This window comes from Syngnathus floridae, chromosome 4, assembly GCF_059516105.1.
Source record: "Syngnathus floridae isolate MCC-2025c chromosome 4, RoL_Sflo_1.0, whole genome shotgun sequence".
NCBI classification, from domain to species: Eukaryota; Metazoa; Chordata; class Actinopteri; order Syngnathiformes; family Syngnathidae; genus Syngnathus; species Syngnathus floridae.
The window spans coordinates 14,551,536-14,567,758 of record NC_142416.1 but is presented as its reverse complement, the minus strand read 5'-3'; the positions used below and the strand labels follow the sequence as shown (position 1 = coordinate 14,567,758).

At 39.7% G+C, this 16,223-nt stretch overlaps 1 protein-coding gene across 2 annotated transcripts; it reads left to right on the top strand.

The window, feature by feature from the left end:
• Nucleotides 1–533: 533 nt before the first annotated feature.
• cabp4 (calcium binding protein 4) lies at nucleotides 534–16,181 on the top strand. Of its 2 annotated transcripts, none has more exons than XM_088373327.1 (9): nucleotides 534–629; nucleotides 3,512–3,568; nucleotides 3,730–3,831; nucleotides 4,174–4,309; nucleotides 8,464–8,494; nucleotides 9,060–9,203; nucleotides 11,452–11,561; nucleotides 13,193–13,340; nucleotides 15,569–16,181. In XM_088373327.1, exons 2-9 carry the CDS (start codon nucleotides 3,513–3,515, stop codon nucleotides 15,595–15,597), a joined length of 756 nt encoding a protein of 251 aa, XP_088229453.1. In that variant the 5' UTR covers nucleotides 534–629; nucleotide 3,512; the 3' UTR covers nucleotides 15,598–16,181. The 2 variants fall into 2 exon arrangements, with proteins under 2 accessions (XP_088229453.1, XP_088229455.1); XM_088373329.1 differs by having other exon boundaries at nucleotides 544–629; nucleotides 3,509–3,568.
• The last annotated feature ends 42 nt before the right edge of the window (nucleotides 16,182–16,223 follow it).

Sequence of the window (16,223 nt, the reverse complement as noted above, 5' to 3'; positions counted from 1 at the left end):
CTCATAGGGCCAAGATTTGGCGGCTGCAATAGTCTGTACCTGTTTCATGCACTGTTGTCCAATTTCATCATGACCTTGCATTGCAAAGGCCAGAAAGATTTTTTTTTTTAAAGTCAACCTTTTCCACCCTGTTGATTCAAATAGCTCCGGCCGTAAGTACAACTACTTGAGTTCTCGTATCAAGCACAGCACAAGGAAATTAAATGCAAGAACATTGCATTTGGAAAGATGATAGACACGCTGCATTGACGTCAATGTTTGCAACTAAATGGCTGGACATCATTTCAAAGATGTTACAGGGCCACAAAAAGGGACAGTCTGTTTCTACAAAGACTACACAAATGTACCAATAGACTAAATCATTAGGACATTCAAACCAAATTGAAATAGAATATACTGTAAGTATCTCTCAAGACACACTGCCCCCCCCCCCCCTCGGTCCACTTAAATTATCACTGCCCTTTATGTACAACAGGCCAGCAGCATCTCTAATCCAAGCATATTTATCAGGATAATCACCTTTAATATATAATCCACAGGTTAGCTAAGGCTTCGCATGCACATCTTGTTTATCATCCCAGTCAAACAAGGAGGAAATAAATATATTCTCTTTGCTCCTGTTTAAGAAGGTAAGACTGCAAAGTTGCTGTATTCATGAATGATAGTTAAGTGTCATCTTGTTTTGCTTTGGGATGCTCAGTAATTTAACGCAGCAGGAATTGGCTATGGTTCATTTGTGAGTGTGTTCCAGAGCATGTTTTTTCCCAACACACTAATAACATTGACAGATATCTCTCTGCTTAATTAAATGTTTTTTTTTTTTCGTTCCTCAATCCAACATTGTCACACCTCGAAAGGGTTTTGCTTTGGTCTGGTGTTTCTTCCCTGTTGCTCTCGACAACATCACTTAATTCAAATCCGACTCCACCGCTCCATTTTAAAACCGATCTGAGGAAAATGTTCTGCTTGGACTTTAAATTACAAAGTCAAGGATGGATGTGTGATGGTGAGGAAAAGGTCGAATTACCCCCAACCCCCTTATCAGTGTCAATGCTGATGAAGACAATCTCATTTTAGAGCCTTGACACAAAATCAGTGGTGGTGAGTAAGCTGGGGTTGCTAAGAAGAAGCGGTAGAGGGATGTTCAAATCGCTGAAGGTAAAATGGAGTACCAGAACCAATTGCATTACTATCGGCTGCTTCTGTATTAGACATTGGCTGGTTGCGTTCTTTGGGATAGATTGTTTCCAGACAGGAGGATAAAAAGAGATGTCAAGCCTTACTTCAACTGAACCCAATTTAGTCAATAAACATTCCCAATGAACTCGACTGATTTTGGGCTTTCTGCCTAGATAAGGTGTTGTGATTATAGACAATTAGATTAATTAGGGGAAAATGAAACTATCCGAGGTTGAAGTTGTGCGTATGTATCTGTGCATTATCGCCAAATGTCATAGAAATCCAGTTAATTATGTTAGATCAACAATGAGATAATTCTCTCTAGTGGCTCTTGTGAAATATATTTAGACCATCTCCAATTAGATTCTAACCTCCAACACTCCACTCAGGCCCTTCAAGCAGCCTCTTTTATTTTTTTTAATTTCCGAGACCAATCCACGTGACTCTCAATTTCAATGTTTCAATTAGCGTGATTGGGATATAAAATTGTGTGACCGCTCCATGATTGACAGAAATTGACCACTTAGAGAAGAGAGTTGCTGGCACACAGTGTCACTCAACGCTTTGTGTTGTGTTTGTTGAGTCGGAGTGTGTTTGTTTACCCTGATGGGATTTGCACTCAAGCGATGACAATGAGAGCAATTATTTGGAAAAACAATAAGAGATCAGCACAACAAAAACTCCAAATATTGTTTTACCCATATGTGTTCAGAAAAATGCATGTTTAGTTTGGTTTAGTTTGTTGCAAAGTTGCAACTGTAAGAAACATAAACCCTGGACAAAAAACCTATTCTAAGGATAATAAGCAGTGTATGATTTTTTTTTACGTGTTCTTGATATTTCATATTCAACTCTAGCTTTAAATATAAATCCATTTACATTGTTTCGGCGTACCGATTGAATGTTGAAGGTCATAAGTAACATTACAAGAGAGGCTCTCCTGACTTTAATCGCAAGGACGGGAACATCCCCCCCTCCCCCTTTACAGTTTAACATGCTTGCAGCGTGTTGCAATCAGCATGCATGCTGATTGCATGGAAGCGTGACAGACAGGCAATCACTACTCAGTCATGGCACGTTGTAACCCACTGGGAGTTGGCAATGCCGTTCGTTTGGCACATGAAGCGGTCGGGTGTAATTCAGAAGACTGGCTGATCTTCGTGTCTCTTCCTATTAGGGCTCACGCGTAGGCAGCGGGCCGAGTGGTAGCCGCTGGAGCAGATCATGGCTATCTTGTCTTTGCGTCGGTTCTGTGGCATGTGCGCTGGTGGATTGAAGCGTTTATGCAAATAGCCCATCTACATAAGGTCCTTCATCATCAGGCAATGGAATCACAGAGGTCCATGACAGAACATTAATCTGCCCCACTAACAGTTAAGCATGAGTGTCTACTCTACGCTTCTACAAGTCCCCCCCACACTTTTTCAATCTTCATCCCCCGCTTGCTTCCCTGTCTTCCAAATTGCATAGCATTTTCCATCGCAACCCATCTGTAAGACCCATCCCAGTTTTTGAATCATTCAACTCGCCCCTATTCTTTTTTTCATTGCTTATATGCGATTGTATTGCATTGCACAACATTTCATTATGTAGCCTGTTACCTCAAGGTGTTTGAATTTCATCTGTCTGACTCCTGCTCTCCCGCTACTTTAGTGTGAAGTTTTAGTATTCTGTAACTCAAGTCTTGTACTACACAGGAACAAAAACGAAAGGGGTCACACAAGTAAAACAACTTCAAAGTTGTCAGTTCCACTTAATTTTTAATATAATTTAAGCTTTGCTCCGTGGTTGCCTCAGAAAATGCAATGCTTTCGCTCTGTACGGGCTAAGCTACAGTACAATGCTTCAACTAAGGGAATAGTGTCCAGAAATAGGGAAGTTAGAAACGGTTGGTGGGTAGATGCCGGTTTACTTTTGAGCACTACCAATGCACCCTTGAACACAACTTTGGATGCCGCACTGTTAGTGCTCGGCAGTGGCTGCCGCCGACATCAATCCCTCCCTTGATGACTGCATTCATGCAGATCAAGCTTTGTGTTTATATGCATGGAAAAAATAATGAAATAGAATTTCCCCTTGTGAGACAATTATGGAACTTATTAGTGCTGGATTTATGAGCTCTCTTGCATGATGTTACGCGTGATGACAATTCAAACTCTGGTTTTGTGTGACTTCCTAGGCATTATTTTCATTTCAAATATTGGTTGATTGATTATATGTGCAACATGATTAATTGGCAACCATTTCCCGTCTTTTCCTCAGTCAACCAACATAGGAGGAGAAGAAAAAGATGGATTTTTTTCACTTTTTAAAATTGTTTTCATTCTAGCAGAATGTCTTCAAAAAGTGTAAAGGGAGGACCAGAAAGTCGACCATCAGCTGCAGCCAGGTTTGTAAATTTAAACACTATGGGTCAAAGATGAGGAATGATTTGATAACAAATTTGTATATTTGCCAACAGGCAGACATGTTTTTATTTATAATTCGAAATAGTCGGGTTATTGTAAATGTTTTGAAGGCTTAACCATGTTTTCTTTTTCCCCCTCCAAGCATGTCCCCTCGAGGGGGGCGGGGTCCAGCAGCCAGCAGATCCCCAACCACTGGCAGATTTAAAAACAAGGCTCTTCAGCTCAGCCTCTCCAAGAAATTTTGGTCATTATCAATCTCTGTTTCTCGTCAACACTGATTAAAAGAAGGAGAGCATTAGAGTCACTGATTGGTGCATCAGCTGCAAAACAAGTCCTTAAAGAGCTAAATTAAAGGGCACTTCATCTGTTTCTCCAATGACTGATGTAATGAGCCACATCAACTGATTGGATTGCTCATGTTTTTCAATTATTTCTCCAAGCAGTAACTTCAAAGTGGGTTTGATGCAGCTGTAGCTTTCTAAGAATTTTGTCCCCGTAAATGTGTGTTTAATTGAATTGCATTGGGAAGTTAAAAAAGCCTGTGGTATGATGCTGATAGTTGGTTGCCAAATGCACAAATTCACAGTTCAAAGTCTCCCGCGACTCAGAAAAAGAGCAACGCCAATGGTGAAGGAGAAAGTCGACGCAGTAAACGGAGTCTCAGCAACAGCTCGGCGGTAGCTGCTGCCTACGTCGCCTACCTCAATAAACTTTTTGGACAGGTCAGTTTAACAAATTACCCTCACCCAAAATGTACTCAAGTCTATTTTGTGCTTGAAGTGTTGACTCATTTTTTTTTACCTTGAATGAATCGAACATCTTGGGCTCTATTTTCATAGACAGCACACATGCATCCAAGCGTAAAAACAAGTGAGTCTATTTCTGCTTCCGAAATGTCAAAGATTGTGCACCTCTCGTGCGCTGATTTGAAAGGTAATGACAGGAGCCAGTTCAATTGGCCTGGAAGATAGACAGCTGTGTTCACGCCCACAACAACGCAAACACCTATTTCTAACAATTTGGCAATTCTACAAAAACATCGATGGAAAACTCCACCCATGCGCATAATTAGACCCCATCTTGCACTGGGCACAAAAATAGAGCCCTTAAAGTTAACTTGAATGCAAGGCAAAGTGGAGTACAAAAAGAGGTATACATTTCCCAAAAGATAAAATATTGAATTAACATTATAGTTACTTTGTTTTACAGAGTAGAAGCATTTGTTGTGCAGAAACAATGACTATTGATTGAGAATTTAACCACTGGGTGATATCTGCAGCGAACCATGACAATACTAAAAGGGATGCTTGATTTGCAAGTCAGTAATTGCCTCTATAGAGCAGGTCAAATGACCATGAAAATTCAATACCATACCAGACTCTAATAATTCAAACAAAGAGCAGAATAATAAAGACTGTAGGCTAAACCCTCTAGAAATAATTCTGCTAACCTGGACTGGCTGGCCCTCTGCCCTGCAATGCCACTTTAAAGTGGAAGGCGTGTTTAAATTTGTGTTAATTGCAGGGGAACAATAAAAGTCTGGGATGTTAATGGCACGTTGCATTGCCAAGGACAAAATGAATGAGTTGCTGTTTAACCCTATTTGACTCTTCTTCTAATAATAGACACAGAAATGCAATACTTATAATAATAATAATAATAATAATAATAATAATAATCACAATAATAATAATAATAATAATAATAATAATGGGCAGCACGTCTGAGGTTTTGTGTGACTTGGTTTTTCCAGATAATGTGTGGAGCTTTCAAATTTAAAGAATCAATCGTATTTTTTCAATGAAATGAATTGAGTGTCATGGCAATAAGGGGTTGTTTAGTCAGATAAACATACCTCTGTTGAGGAGCATTATGAATTTGATTCAGCTTTGTTGTGTTTCCTGTTATTACCACCATGGTGTTATCATTTTCATCAAGGAACATTATGAGCCCCTGATGAGACCTCATTACAAAACCAACAGTTTTCATTCTTTGTCATCACAGGGGAGGGATTTACTAAAGAGCACCATCTTCACCAAAGGGAGCCACCTGCCTGAATATTTGAATGATGTTTTTAACAGGGCTTCTCAATAACTAACAGGACACATTTGATTGCTTTTACTAGAAGTGAAAACAGCTCCAAGATAACCTTCAACTTAGGTCATTGCCATGCTGTCACCTCCAGAAAAATAGAATGGCCTGCATTGGGTCCCCGTGCACAATGTACTTTGTGGCAAAGAGGCTGAAGCGAGCAGAGCATTCACCCTGCAGTGATCCTAATCCCTGCCTCAGTATTAATTAGCCCCTTAGCTAAGTTTACTGTCAGCCCTCATTAGAGGAGGCTGGACAAGACAAATAGATAATGAAAGAGAGTTGATGCCTTGCATGCCTGACACTGCCAAAGCAGAAGATACCGAGGACAGATATTGCATTTGGGTGCTGGGAGAACATGCGTTGCAGATGCACAGGTGTTTAAAAATCTCATCCAATTGTGTGTTAACGTCAATGTACTGCTCATATATTTGTATTCGCGCTTGAAAAGCAGTAGCTGCTCAACTGAAGGCAGACAGAATGAAATTAACTGTTAATGGGTTTAATGCAATGGGAGCCTGCATGGCCATCAAATCCTTTCTGGATGGAAGAAAAATCCAATTAATGTGTTGACCTTGCCATCTAAATATGCCCTTGCGGACCACAGGATCTTTGATAAGATAAACATAACCAAGGTTCCCCAGGTTGTAACAGCTCTTGAATGTTGCCGTGTCGAAAGCAATATTAAAAATGAAGACGTTTGTATAAATCATGAGCGGTTTTAGCGTTTGAGGCAGAGTTCTACATACGGTAAAGTGGAATCACTGCTGGCACAAGTGCGGGTTGGCATTGGATTTGTGTTTTAACTCAATTGGCAATGTTACGCAGAGAATAATTGTTTGCATGGCAGCCATGTGGCCCAGCTTCTAAGACACCACAGGGGTTGCTACTTTTCCTGAGGCGGTGCAGCACTTTACAAAATGACCTTCTGTGATTAATAGATGAAACTTCTATTGAGCTAAGCCATTTCGTTATCTCTGCCAACTTTGTTTATCATTTGTTTTTGTTGTGGCTTATTGGTTAGCTCATCCGTCTCACATTACAGAGGTTGTAGGATCAATTCTGGGGCTGCTCTTGCAGTGTAGTTCTCACCATGCCTGCATGTTTTTCCTCATTCCAAAAACATGCATGATACTCAAGATGAGGTGTGAATGGTTGTTTTTCTCATTTTGCCTGATCAATTTAAGGTACCTCTGGTCCAAAAATCAAATGTGATTAACACCTGCGACTATAGTTGAGGAGTACAATTACTTACTTAATTACTTTACTTTTGTTCTTCTGGGATCATTAAAAAAAAACAATTTCCACAAAACTGTTTGGAGGGGTGGTGACTATACATATCCCAGATTTGGTTTCTCAGCAAAATATTCAGGCAGATGCAATAGGCCTTGGTGGCAAGCAAATCATCACTGTTAAAAATTTCCAATTACCAAGAAGGGACTGCAAGTGTCAATTTAACAAGAAGGTCAATAAAACTGCAAACCGCAAATGCTATAAACGTTGAGTTGTAGTTGTTACTTCTGACTTGATTATACGGCCTTCATTTCCATGTTAAAATGCTGTGCGGTTTCAAGAAAGAAAAAAAAAATGATCAGAGGCTTTTATATGCTTCCTAAACTGGGGTGCCAGTCAAGTTTCTTTGAGCTTATAGATATCCCGGGGCTTTGTGCCAAGCAGCATCTCCAGAAGTCTTATCTAGGAACATACTAGCTTTCATGTTCCTCGCTTCGCTATGTGGATGTGATGATGCTTTTGGAGACAAATTGTGCTCAGCTCTGTACCATTTGAACACTATTATTATTATTATTATTATCATTCTTCTTCTTCTTCTTCTTCTTCTTCTTCTTCTTCTTATTATTACTATTTAAGGTGCACTTATCTTAATAACCATACCTATTTAATTTTTGGTTCATTTTTTTGAATCAGCAAAAGTAAACATTACATATGCAAATTAAATCCAGTGCGTGTTTACAAATATGCAAATGAGACAATTGTTTTGAGGACTGAGGCAAATTAGGTGCCATTAACGCTCGTGGGCAACAAACAAGGTACTTGTCACTTTTCAAAAACAAGCCTGGTTTTTTTAGGGGGGGGGGTGCAGGGTTTGATCAGAATGCATTCCTACACTGTTTGACATGCTGCACGTCTTTAAGAAGTGAAACTCAACCTTTGCTACACTTTACAGTTTGTTTTCCTGACTTACAGTTTTGCATGAAAAGCGTTATGGTGGATGGCTCGGTGAAACAGAAGGAGAAGGAGAGGGAGAGTGAGCCTGAGCAAATGTCAAATGAATACAGCAGAGAATACAGAACGTTCCACACACAAGAAGATATGCAAATGATGTGTTTTGTGCTCCTGTATTGGCGAGGATATGCAGCCAGCCATCTTTCGCTGTCTGAACAGAGCAAAATCAGTACGCCTCACCATTACATTTGTTTACGTGTGGGTGTGTGTTTGTATGCACATAGCTTAAGCATATGCCGGGTCCCTCTGGAAGCTGCAGCTGTAGACCAGCGTGTGAGTGTGTGTGCGCGTGTGTAAGGAGTGTATCATCTTGCGTCATTTTGCAAATGGGAACAAAATGTTGCAGGGTGAAATCCCATTAGTTTATTGTCACCATGCGGCTGTGCTGACATGATATGCGTGATATTCTAACAAAATTATTATCTCTGGAGCGTTTCTCAAGGGAATTTGACCTTTTTAAAAATCAAGGTGATTTTTCTATCTTTTATTCCAATCCTGTCATGTAACTAAATCCATTGTTTTTCCTCCCTGTGCTGCATAGGAGCGAGAGTTAATGCCCCTGGAGTTAGATGGTAAGATGCCTTTTGGGTGACGGGGGCAGCCACGTGTCAATTGCATCACTGAACTTTGACAAGCATGCTTAGATTTACGTCTGTGAAGATATGCCATTCTGCTTTGTGACAACAGTTCTATCTTAAAATCACATCTGTTGTTTATTGTGTTCTAAAGGCACAGTCTGTTCTCATTCTCATTTCAATATTTTGCCTTTAATAAAAAGCTTTCAAACGGTTCTCATTAGATACAGGAATTTTTTTGTAAGGAGGGAGGGAAGTTTATCTGCCTGGAGACGTGTTGACTGAACTGCTTATGTATTAATGTCTCAGCCCAGCACAGCTTCATTGTTTTAACGACCATTCTCGCAGCAGTCATTTTTATAGAGTGAAACAGTAGGAAAGATAGTGTTAGCAGGACTGAGTTACTATGATGCTGCCATCTGTCATCGATCCGTTGGTTTGCTGAATCAAATTTAAGATGTATTCCGACACATCTTGTATTCTATTTTTGAATTTATATCTCTTGGTGGTCTCTTCTTATAACACAATTTTCAAGATTTGTGTGCGTCTTTGTGTGTGTTAGAGTTGCGAGAGGCCTTCAAGGAGTTTGACTATGATGCGGATGGATTCATACATTACAAAGACATTGCTGACTGCATGAGGACTATGGGCTACATGCCTACGGAGATGGAACTGATCGAGATCATCCAGCAGATCAAGATGAGATGTTTGTATTAATTTTTTCGGCTTTGTAAGCGACTGCGTGCATGCCATTCCTACCTCAGAATTCAATGTCAGTCATTCAATGATTGATGAGTCTATCTCAAGTGAGCAAGTGTGTGTAATATGTAACATCGTGACATTTTTTTACTGCCATGAGCAGAAATGATGTTTGTCTTTGAAGCCAGGGACATTCGATGCATTTTTGCAGACTGATTAATGGCCCTCACCCTGTATGTTGAAGCGTGTGTTGAGATATTCCCTCTCAGTCGTCACAAATGGGGCTGCTCTTGATTCTTTTTCATCAAACAAAAACAGGCACTGAGTTGTTCAGCTTTTACATTATGAATTCTGAGAAAATGGGACATGAAGGGAGAGCCAAATCTAACATGGGTGCCTTTGATATTCCAGAAGACACTAACATACAGGAGATCATCAAATGATGTGTTTTATGGCACCGTTAATATGACCAGCTCCTTAAATGACCATAAACCTTAAATGTAACAGAAAAAATATCATGACTTCATCAGAACTGAAGCGATACTATACTTAGTCAATGTCACACAAAACACGAAAGCATTTATTCCCTAAATAATGCTGCTCAAAAACAAAACATAAAGTGGTCATCAAGATGGCAGAGAATCCTCGCTGTAATCTCAGAAGACCTGAGTCCAGATGTTATTTCTATCGCTGTAACTATGCCACTTGGCATGTTTTCAATAAATTTAATGCTTGAATTGTCCTAATGACAAGAGCAGGTAACATTAATGTCAAAATTGAAAGATATTTACCTATCTAAACATAGATGATAAAGGCATCTACAGGCTACATAGCTATGAGGAAATTGTGTTTTCTCACATTTGTACTGTATACAGTGATTTGAATTATTCATGCATGCTACTCATTTAAATTGACCCTACAGGGAGGCTTTAGTTCTTTTCTTGTTAAATCTCTATGGAGCCAACAATACCATGAAATTATATTTTTTTTCCATAACCAGTCAAGCACCATCGGTTGGAAAAAAAAAAAAAAAAATTCTCCTATGACGTTTAGTTAAGTTTTTTTTTCCCGTACTGTGATTATAGGCTGACCCACTTAAAGCAGAAAAAAAAATCCCAGACTGCTGCTCCACAAGAAAAATGTACCTTACCTTTAGGGCAACTAAGAAAATCATTTGCTGGGTGAAAATCACATAATTAGTTGTCTCACATTTCTGAGTTTTTCAGCTGCTGTTTTTTTAAATTACCATTTTGATTTGCTGCTGCAAGTCAATGATAATGGGGGGAAACACAACATTTTATTCATTAAATGCCCACAAAGCTTTTCTAGTGGAACCAATGCCAGTCTGTTCTGTTCAACCTCTTTCCCTTTGAAACTCATTATATTTGGAATCATTTGTTCCAACTGTCACCATTAAGAAAAAATCACGTGACAAGCATATGGCAGCTAACCAGTCAACCAGTGGCTGGCGAGCTGATGTCTATCTTGAGAAGCTAGTGGAAAAAATCCACATCTTCACCGAATGTAATCAATTATGCAAGCACTTCCCTGTGTTTTATGATAATGTTAGGTTAGGTTAGCAATTAGCTTCTCCAACTTTACCCTGAACAGTATGAGCCGAATGCAAAATGGGTGTTTCATTTGCATAAATTAATCTTTCAAGATAGTCAGGCGTACATATAACTTTTTGACGTACATCAAGAACTCTGTATGTTACATTTAAAGGCACATCATGCATGTCTTCTTGTGTGATCCCTTTCATGATATAGTGGGCAAGATGTGGACCCCGGGCCATGAGTTTGACTCTTGTGCTGTAATATTCTGCAGTTCCATTTTGTCATAATTACACTTCATCTTTCAGTAATATGTGATTAAATGACAGCACATTCAAATATTTAGAAGTGATTAAATCATAGCACTTTTAAGTATTGAGCAGTTGACGAGGTAGATAATGTCTAAATTTTCTCTAATTAATCCAGACGGAGCCAAAAGTAAATAACCAGGTGGATGGATCCACCATACCTGAGAGATAACTAAGCACCTGGCTAATGTTTAAATAAGCTTTTGCAGACACTCATTAGGAGAGTTTGACTTGTTGCTGTGCCATCACTTTGTTTTACTGCCCTCAGGTGGCCAAAAAACATTACATTAAAACAGATTAATGTGCAGTAAAAATGTCATCGTTTTGTTTTGCTCAGCATAAACAATGTTAATATTGCCCACCTGCACATACAAGCGTTGCTCTCCGTCTGCAGGGGGTGGCCACGTGGACTTTGATGACTTCTGTGAGTTAATGGGCCCGAGGATGCTGGCTGAGACAGCTCACATGGTTGGGCTCAAGGAGCTCCGCTGCGCCTTCAAACAGGTAAGAATCACAGCAATCAATAAATAAATAAATTCAATGCCATCGAAAGTGTGTGGGTCTTATGTGAGGTGGTTGTACTAAAAGTAGTGAAGGGAAAATGAAGCTTCAAATCTGCTTCATGAACCAGTTGTTGCATTTTTTTGACTCCTCTAAGTGATGGTTGAACATATGGCTGAAAGTACACTGAGTTGCCATTTTGTTAAACCTTTCATTTAAACCAACAGTGCCACACACAATATTAATTTACCTTAACAGCTCACATGGTATTGAACTTAATGTCCGAACAATACAGTGACAAATTAAAATGTAACCCACCCCAAAATGCTTTTGGCATCCCACATAAGCAAGGGTCGAAACAAGTCCACATATTGATTCCCGACCTGCTCAAGTAGGTAGAACAATTGTACATACTGTACATATTGTGCTTTGGTACCGTATTAAATTATTATGATTTTGTAATTGCATTATAATAGTCCAATTATAAAGAGGTGGATTAAGTTGTGTAAATCCCCACTGCAGGCCCATCTAGGTACCAAAGTCAGAAAAACAAGATTTCTAAGTCCCACCCCCTCCTCCGAGCAAAATCATGATGTGGCCAAGACAAATTAGGTTATTTCCTGGAATTTGTAAGCAAGCCTCTCACCCGAGCACTGTGTGTGTGCGTGAGGGCGGAGTTATTAATCATGACTGCCGAATGCATGACACTGACATAAAGGGCGTCTATGCTAATAAATATTGAAGAATGCTTGAAATGCTACGGTGCACTCGGTTTTTATTTATATGGGTAGAGTCGTATTTGGAATATAGTCTCATGCATCAAATAGGATCACATTTTAGGAGCCTTTTATTACATCCACTAACTGGTTTATGATTTTGTTTGACTGCTTTGTCACTCCAGTTACAGATACAATTAAGAGCTTGTCTGGAATTAAATGTGCTCTCATAGCAGTACCTTACTGTATGGCTGGAGTTGATTACTTTAAAAGTAATAAAAAGTTACTTTATTATTTCATGATTAATATTTAATTCACTTCTTCCAAAAAAATCGTTATCATTTGGAGCTGCTCCTAAGAGAGGCCTGGCGTAAAGACTAAACACATTTTCATGTGATTGCAGCCTTTTTGCCAGCACCAAAAATATAACTTAATTGGCTATGTTGCTCTCAGTCTAGCTTGTTAGCACTTTTATTTTTCGACACATTGGTCATATGTTTTCAGTGAAGTGTTTCTTGCGTCATTGCACCATAAATAATCAGTCAAAAGAGAGACACATGAGTGACTCCAGGCACCATGGTGGGTGCAAATGAAAATTTGCTTCCAGCCCCTTCCTCACTTCCAAAGACGTTCTCACTTGAGGACTAACATATCATGAGTCAGCATTGCCCCATCTGTAGATTTAAGCTGTTTGCAGCTTTCAAGGGGCCGCACAGAGCTGCGTGGAAGCTCCACAACATCCAATCGCTTTCTTCTCTATCTGAACAACACTTTAATTGGCTGTTTAATGCGGCTTTTAATAACCCCTAAAACCCTCGCTGTTGTTTGTGTTCTGTTTATCCAAAAAGTTTCCTTTTCTTCCTCTCATCTTCTACTCTTCTAATCCTCCACATCCTTTGGTTTGACTTTCATTTGCAGTTTGACTGTAATGGGGATGGTAAGATCACGCTTGAAGAGCTGAAGGACGGGATGAAGACCCTGCTTGGTGAGAAGCTGAAGAAAGGCGAGCTAGAGGAAATTCTCGGTGACATTGACCTAAACAAAGACGGCAACATCGACTTTGATGGTGAGCAGCTGAGCTGGGGGAAAGAACAACGTCAAGGACAGAACGAGACGTAGAGCTAGTCGAATGACTGCAAGTCACCAAGGCTTAAACATTCGTCACCAGAAAAATCAATGCGCAAGCAGCAATGATTTAAGTTTGTTGGGACCTGGTAATACTCATGCCCTAGGTCAGCTGGGATAGGCTCGGGAATGAGCATTGAATGCTGGAGGGGGCCAGTATCTGTGATACTGGGGGCCACGTAGGACCATGCACTTCCTACCAAGATGTATGACGAAATGCCTTTCAAAATCTGACAAAATACGAGCAAAATATGAATGCATCCATCCATTATCACAATGTGAGAAAAAATGAAGAATTTGGCAATTATGCCTAAATTTCCTTCTAATAGTGTAAGTGTGATTAATTGTCTGGCTGTGAGTCAAAAAATATATTGAACAAACACTTCAACACAAGGCAGGAAGCACCAAACAAACAAAGCTACTAGAAGACAACACAAGAGCAAACGATAAACAAGAGAGAGGAAGAGGGCAAAAAGGCACGATTACATGAAGGAGCCTTGCCTTGGAGGTTTGCAATCTAATTGTGCTTTTTCCTCAATCAATACACATGCCTGCACGTGTGTCACATGCGACACATTGAGAACACACTGGGCTGGACAGCTCAAGGACTTAGCAGAAATTGCATTACCTGCTGAGGAAATACACGTCGTATATACACACACACGTACACGCACACACACACACGATTGCAGGGGAATGCATGATTTAGCACACAAAAGTGTGACTTGTTTTGTCTCGTCACAGCAATCCAGTCTTTGCAATTATCGAGAACATTTAAAAAGGGGTGTCACAGTGAAAAGGGATCCATAAGCAAGTACTCCTTCTCTGCATCATCAACGAACCCCTAGGGCACAGTTTGAAGGTGTCACATGGTCAGAATGTCTAACAAGGTGCAACAATAAATGAATGCCCCGCATGTAGACCTTCCAATAGGCCCTGAGTGGGATTATAGATTTGTGCCTCCTGCTGCCCCTCACCTCAATAGGTGTCATCAAAATCACATCATCATTTTGAAAAGCCATCACAAGCCTTGTATAAAGAACATCAAACTGATTTACAGTATATCGGGAAAAGCGCTTGCAGCGTATACCGGGATATAACGTGGCTGAGTTACAATGTTTTAATATATATATTTTTTCTTTTTACTTTTGCCCCCTTCCGTCCTCCCTTTGGCTCAGTTTCAAGTTCTGTAGCTCTTAATAATTAGGCATCCTACTTTATGCAGCCAATCAGTTAGAAAATATGCAAAGAATATATTCATATTATGCATAATACAATATATGCATGTGGTATAAAGTTGTATAAAAGATGACTACTATATTGAATTATTCATAATTCACAAATAATCGTATGTTATATTGAGTGCGCAGTAGAAGCATTCAAAGGCTGCTTCTTCTGGCAACTATATTCATCAACTTTGTTAAGAATAAATTCAAATGAAAAAAAATCTTCAACAATATCTCTTTAATTAGTGGCAATGTTCTTTTAGTGAATGGTTTCCAGAGAAACATAAGAGTCTCCATGAAAGCTAACGATAGTGGGTTAATCTGGCATTAAACTTAAGTGCCCATCCAGTCAAAAGCTCCATGTGCATGGAGACAATGAGAAGGCTTCCTGTGAGACAATAGGTGTGATTAGGTTGGGTGAGTTGATTTGGAATGGATTTCATAGAGACGATTGGCTGGCTTGATGGGCAGGGACTAGAATCTCTGATACAGCCAATAAAGGCGGAGGTAATCTAATTAGTTGCTGGCTTCAACTCATTTGAACTCTGGGTGAGTTTGAGGACTTTGTTTTTAATACAATGACCAGGGTTTCTCCTGGCTCTAATTCAGGGGCGGTTCTAGACTAATTTCACTAGGGGGGGTCAGGCAGGGGGCACGGAGTTTTGTCGGACGGACGCAGTAAGTATTTGGTTCAGTTTTTCTTGCATTCTGAAAAAAGGTATGGGCCATTATTTAAGAAAAGTGATATTAAACTGAAATGGCCTCACCCATTTATTTTTGTTCTTTCTAGCAGATTGCCACTTTTGTGGTTCATTAACTTGCTGTTGATGTCATCACATCACCATGTGTGAAACTTTTAGGTGTATGAATAAACTCAGTGTGAGATGATAATAATGTACACCAGCATCATTTTGTGATCATCACCTTCTGTCTCCTTCCGCAGAGTTCATGATGATGCTCTCTGCTCGGTGATCTCTGATGGAGGGTGAGGCTGGCACCACAATCACTCTGCTCCTCTGAGTTACTTCTTTCTGTCCTGTGATGTTTTGCTTTCAAAATAAAGAGGCAGTTAGTGCAATGTGAGTATAAAGCACAGTAATAGAACATTGTTGCTGCTTTGTCGTCCCCTTGTGGCAGCAAAGGGTACACGTTCATGCAATAAAGAGGGGATAAGTCATTTCAGTCCATGACAATTTAGGATGTTTTTCTACCTACCAGGGCTGAAGGGGTAAACTTAACTGATACAAGTGATTTATAAATATTTATCTCAAATAAGATGCTGGAATGGCTTAACTAGGGCTACGCATATAGATTTCTGACGGGACTATGAGCCCCAGTGGAGAACCAGCGTGAGGATACAAAGACCTAGATAGGCACACTTAGTTACCGTTGAACTTGCTGGGTTTTTTTTTTTCGGACTATGAACGGCCTCTTTTTGCACACGCTTTGAACACTGCAGCTTGTAGTCCAGTGCGGTTTTTCTATGGATTTTTATGATATTGTATAATTTATGCATATTCTCTTACATATTAAAATAAAACATTAAAGCACCTGCATCTTATAGTCTGGTGTGTCATATATGAACAAAACTGGATTTC

Excerpts from the sequence above, each read along its gene's own strand:
- cabp4 (XM_088373327.1), top strand. The coding sequence starts at position 3,513 with ATGTCTTCAAAAAGTGTAAAGGGAGGACCAGAAAGTCGACCATCAGCT. Across the intron at positions 3,832-4,173 it reads AGCCTCTCCAAGAAATTTTG|TTCAAAGTCTCCCGCGACTC; the intron begins GTCATTATCAAT and ends ACAAATTCACAG. Across the intron at positions 11,562-13,192 it reads TCCGCTGCGCCTTCAAACAG|TTTGACTGTAATGGGGATGG; the intron begins GTAAGAATCACA and ends TTTCATTTGCAG.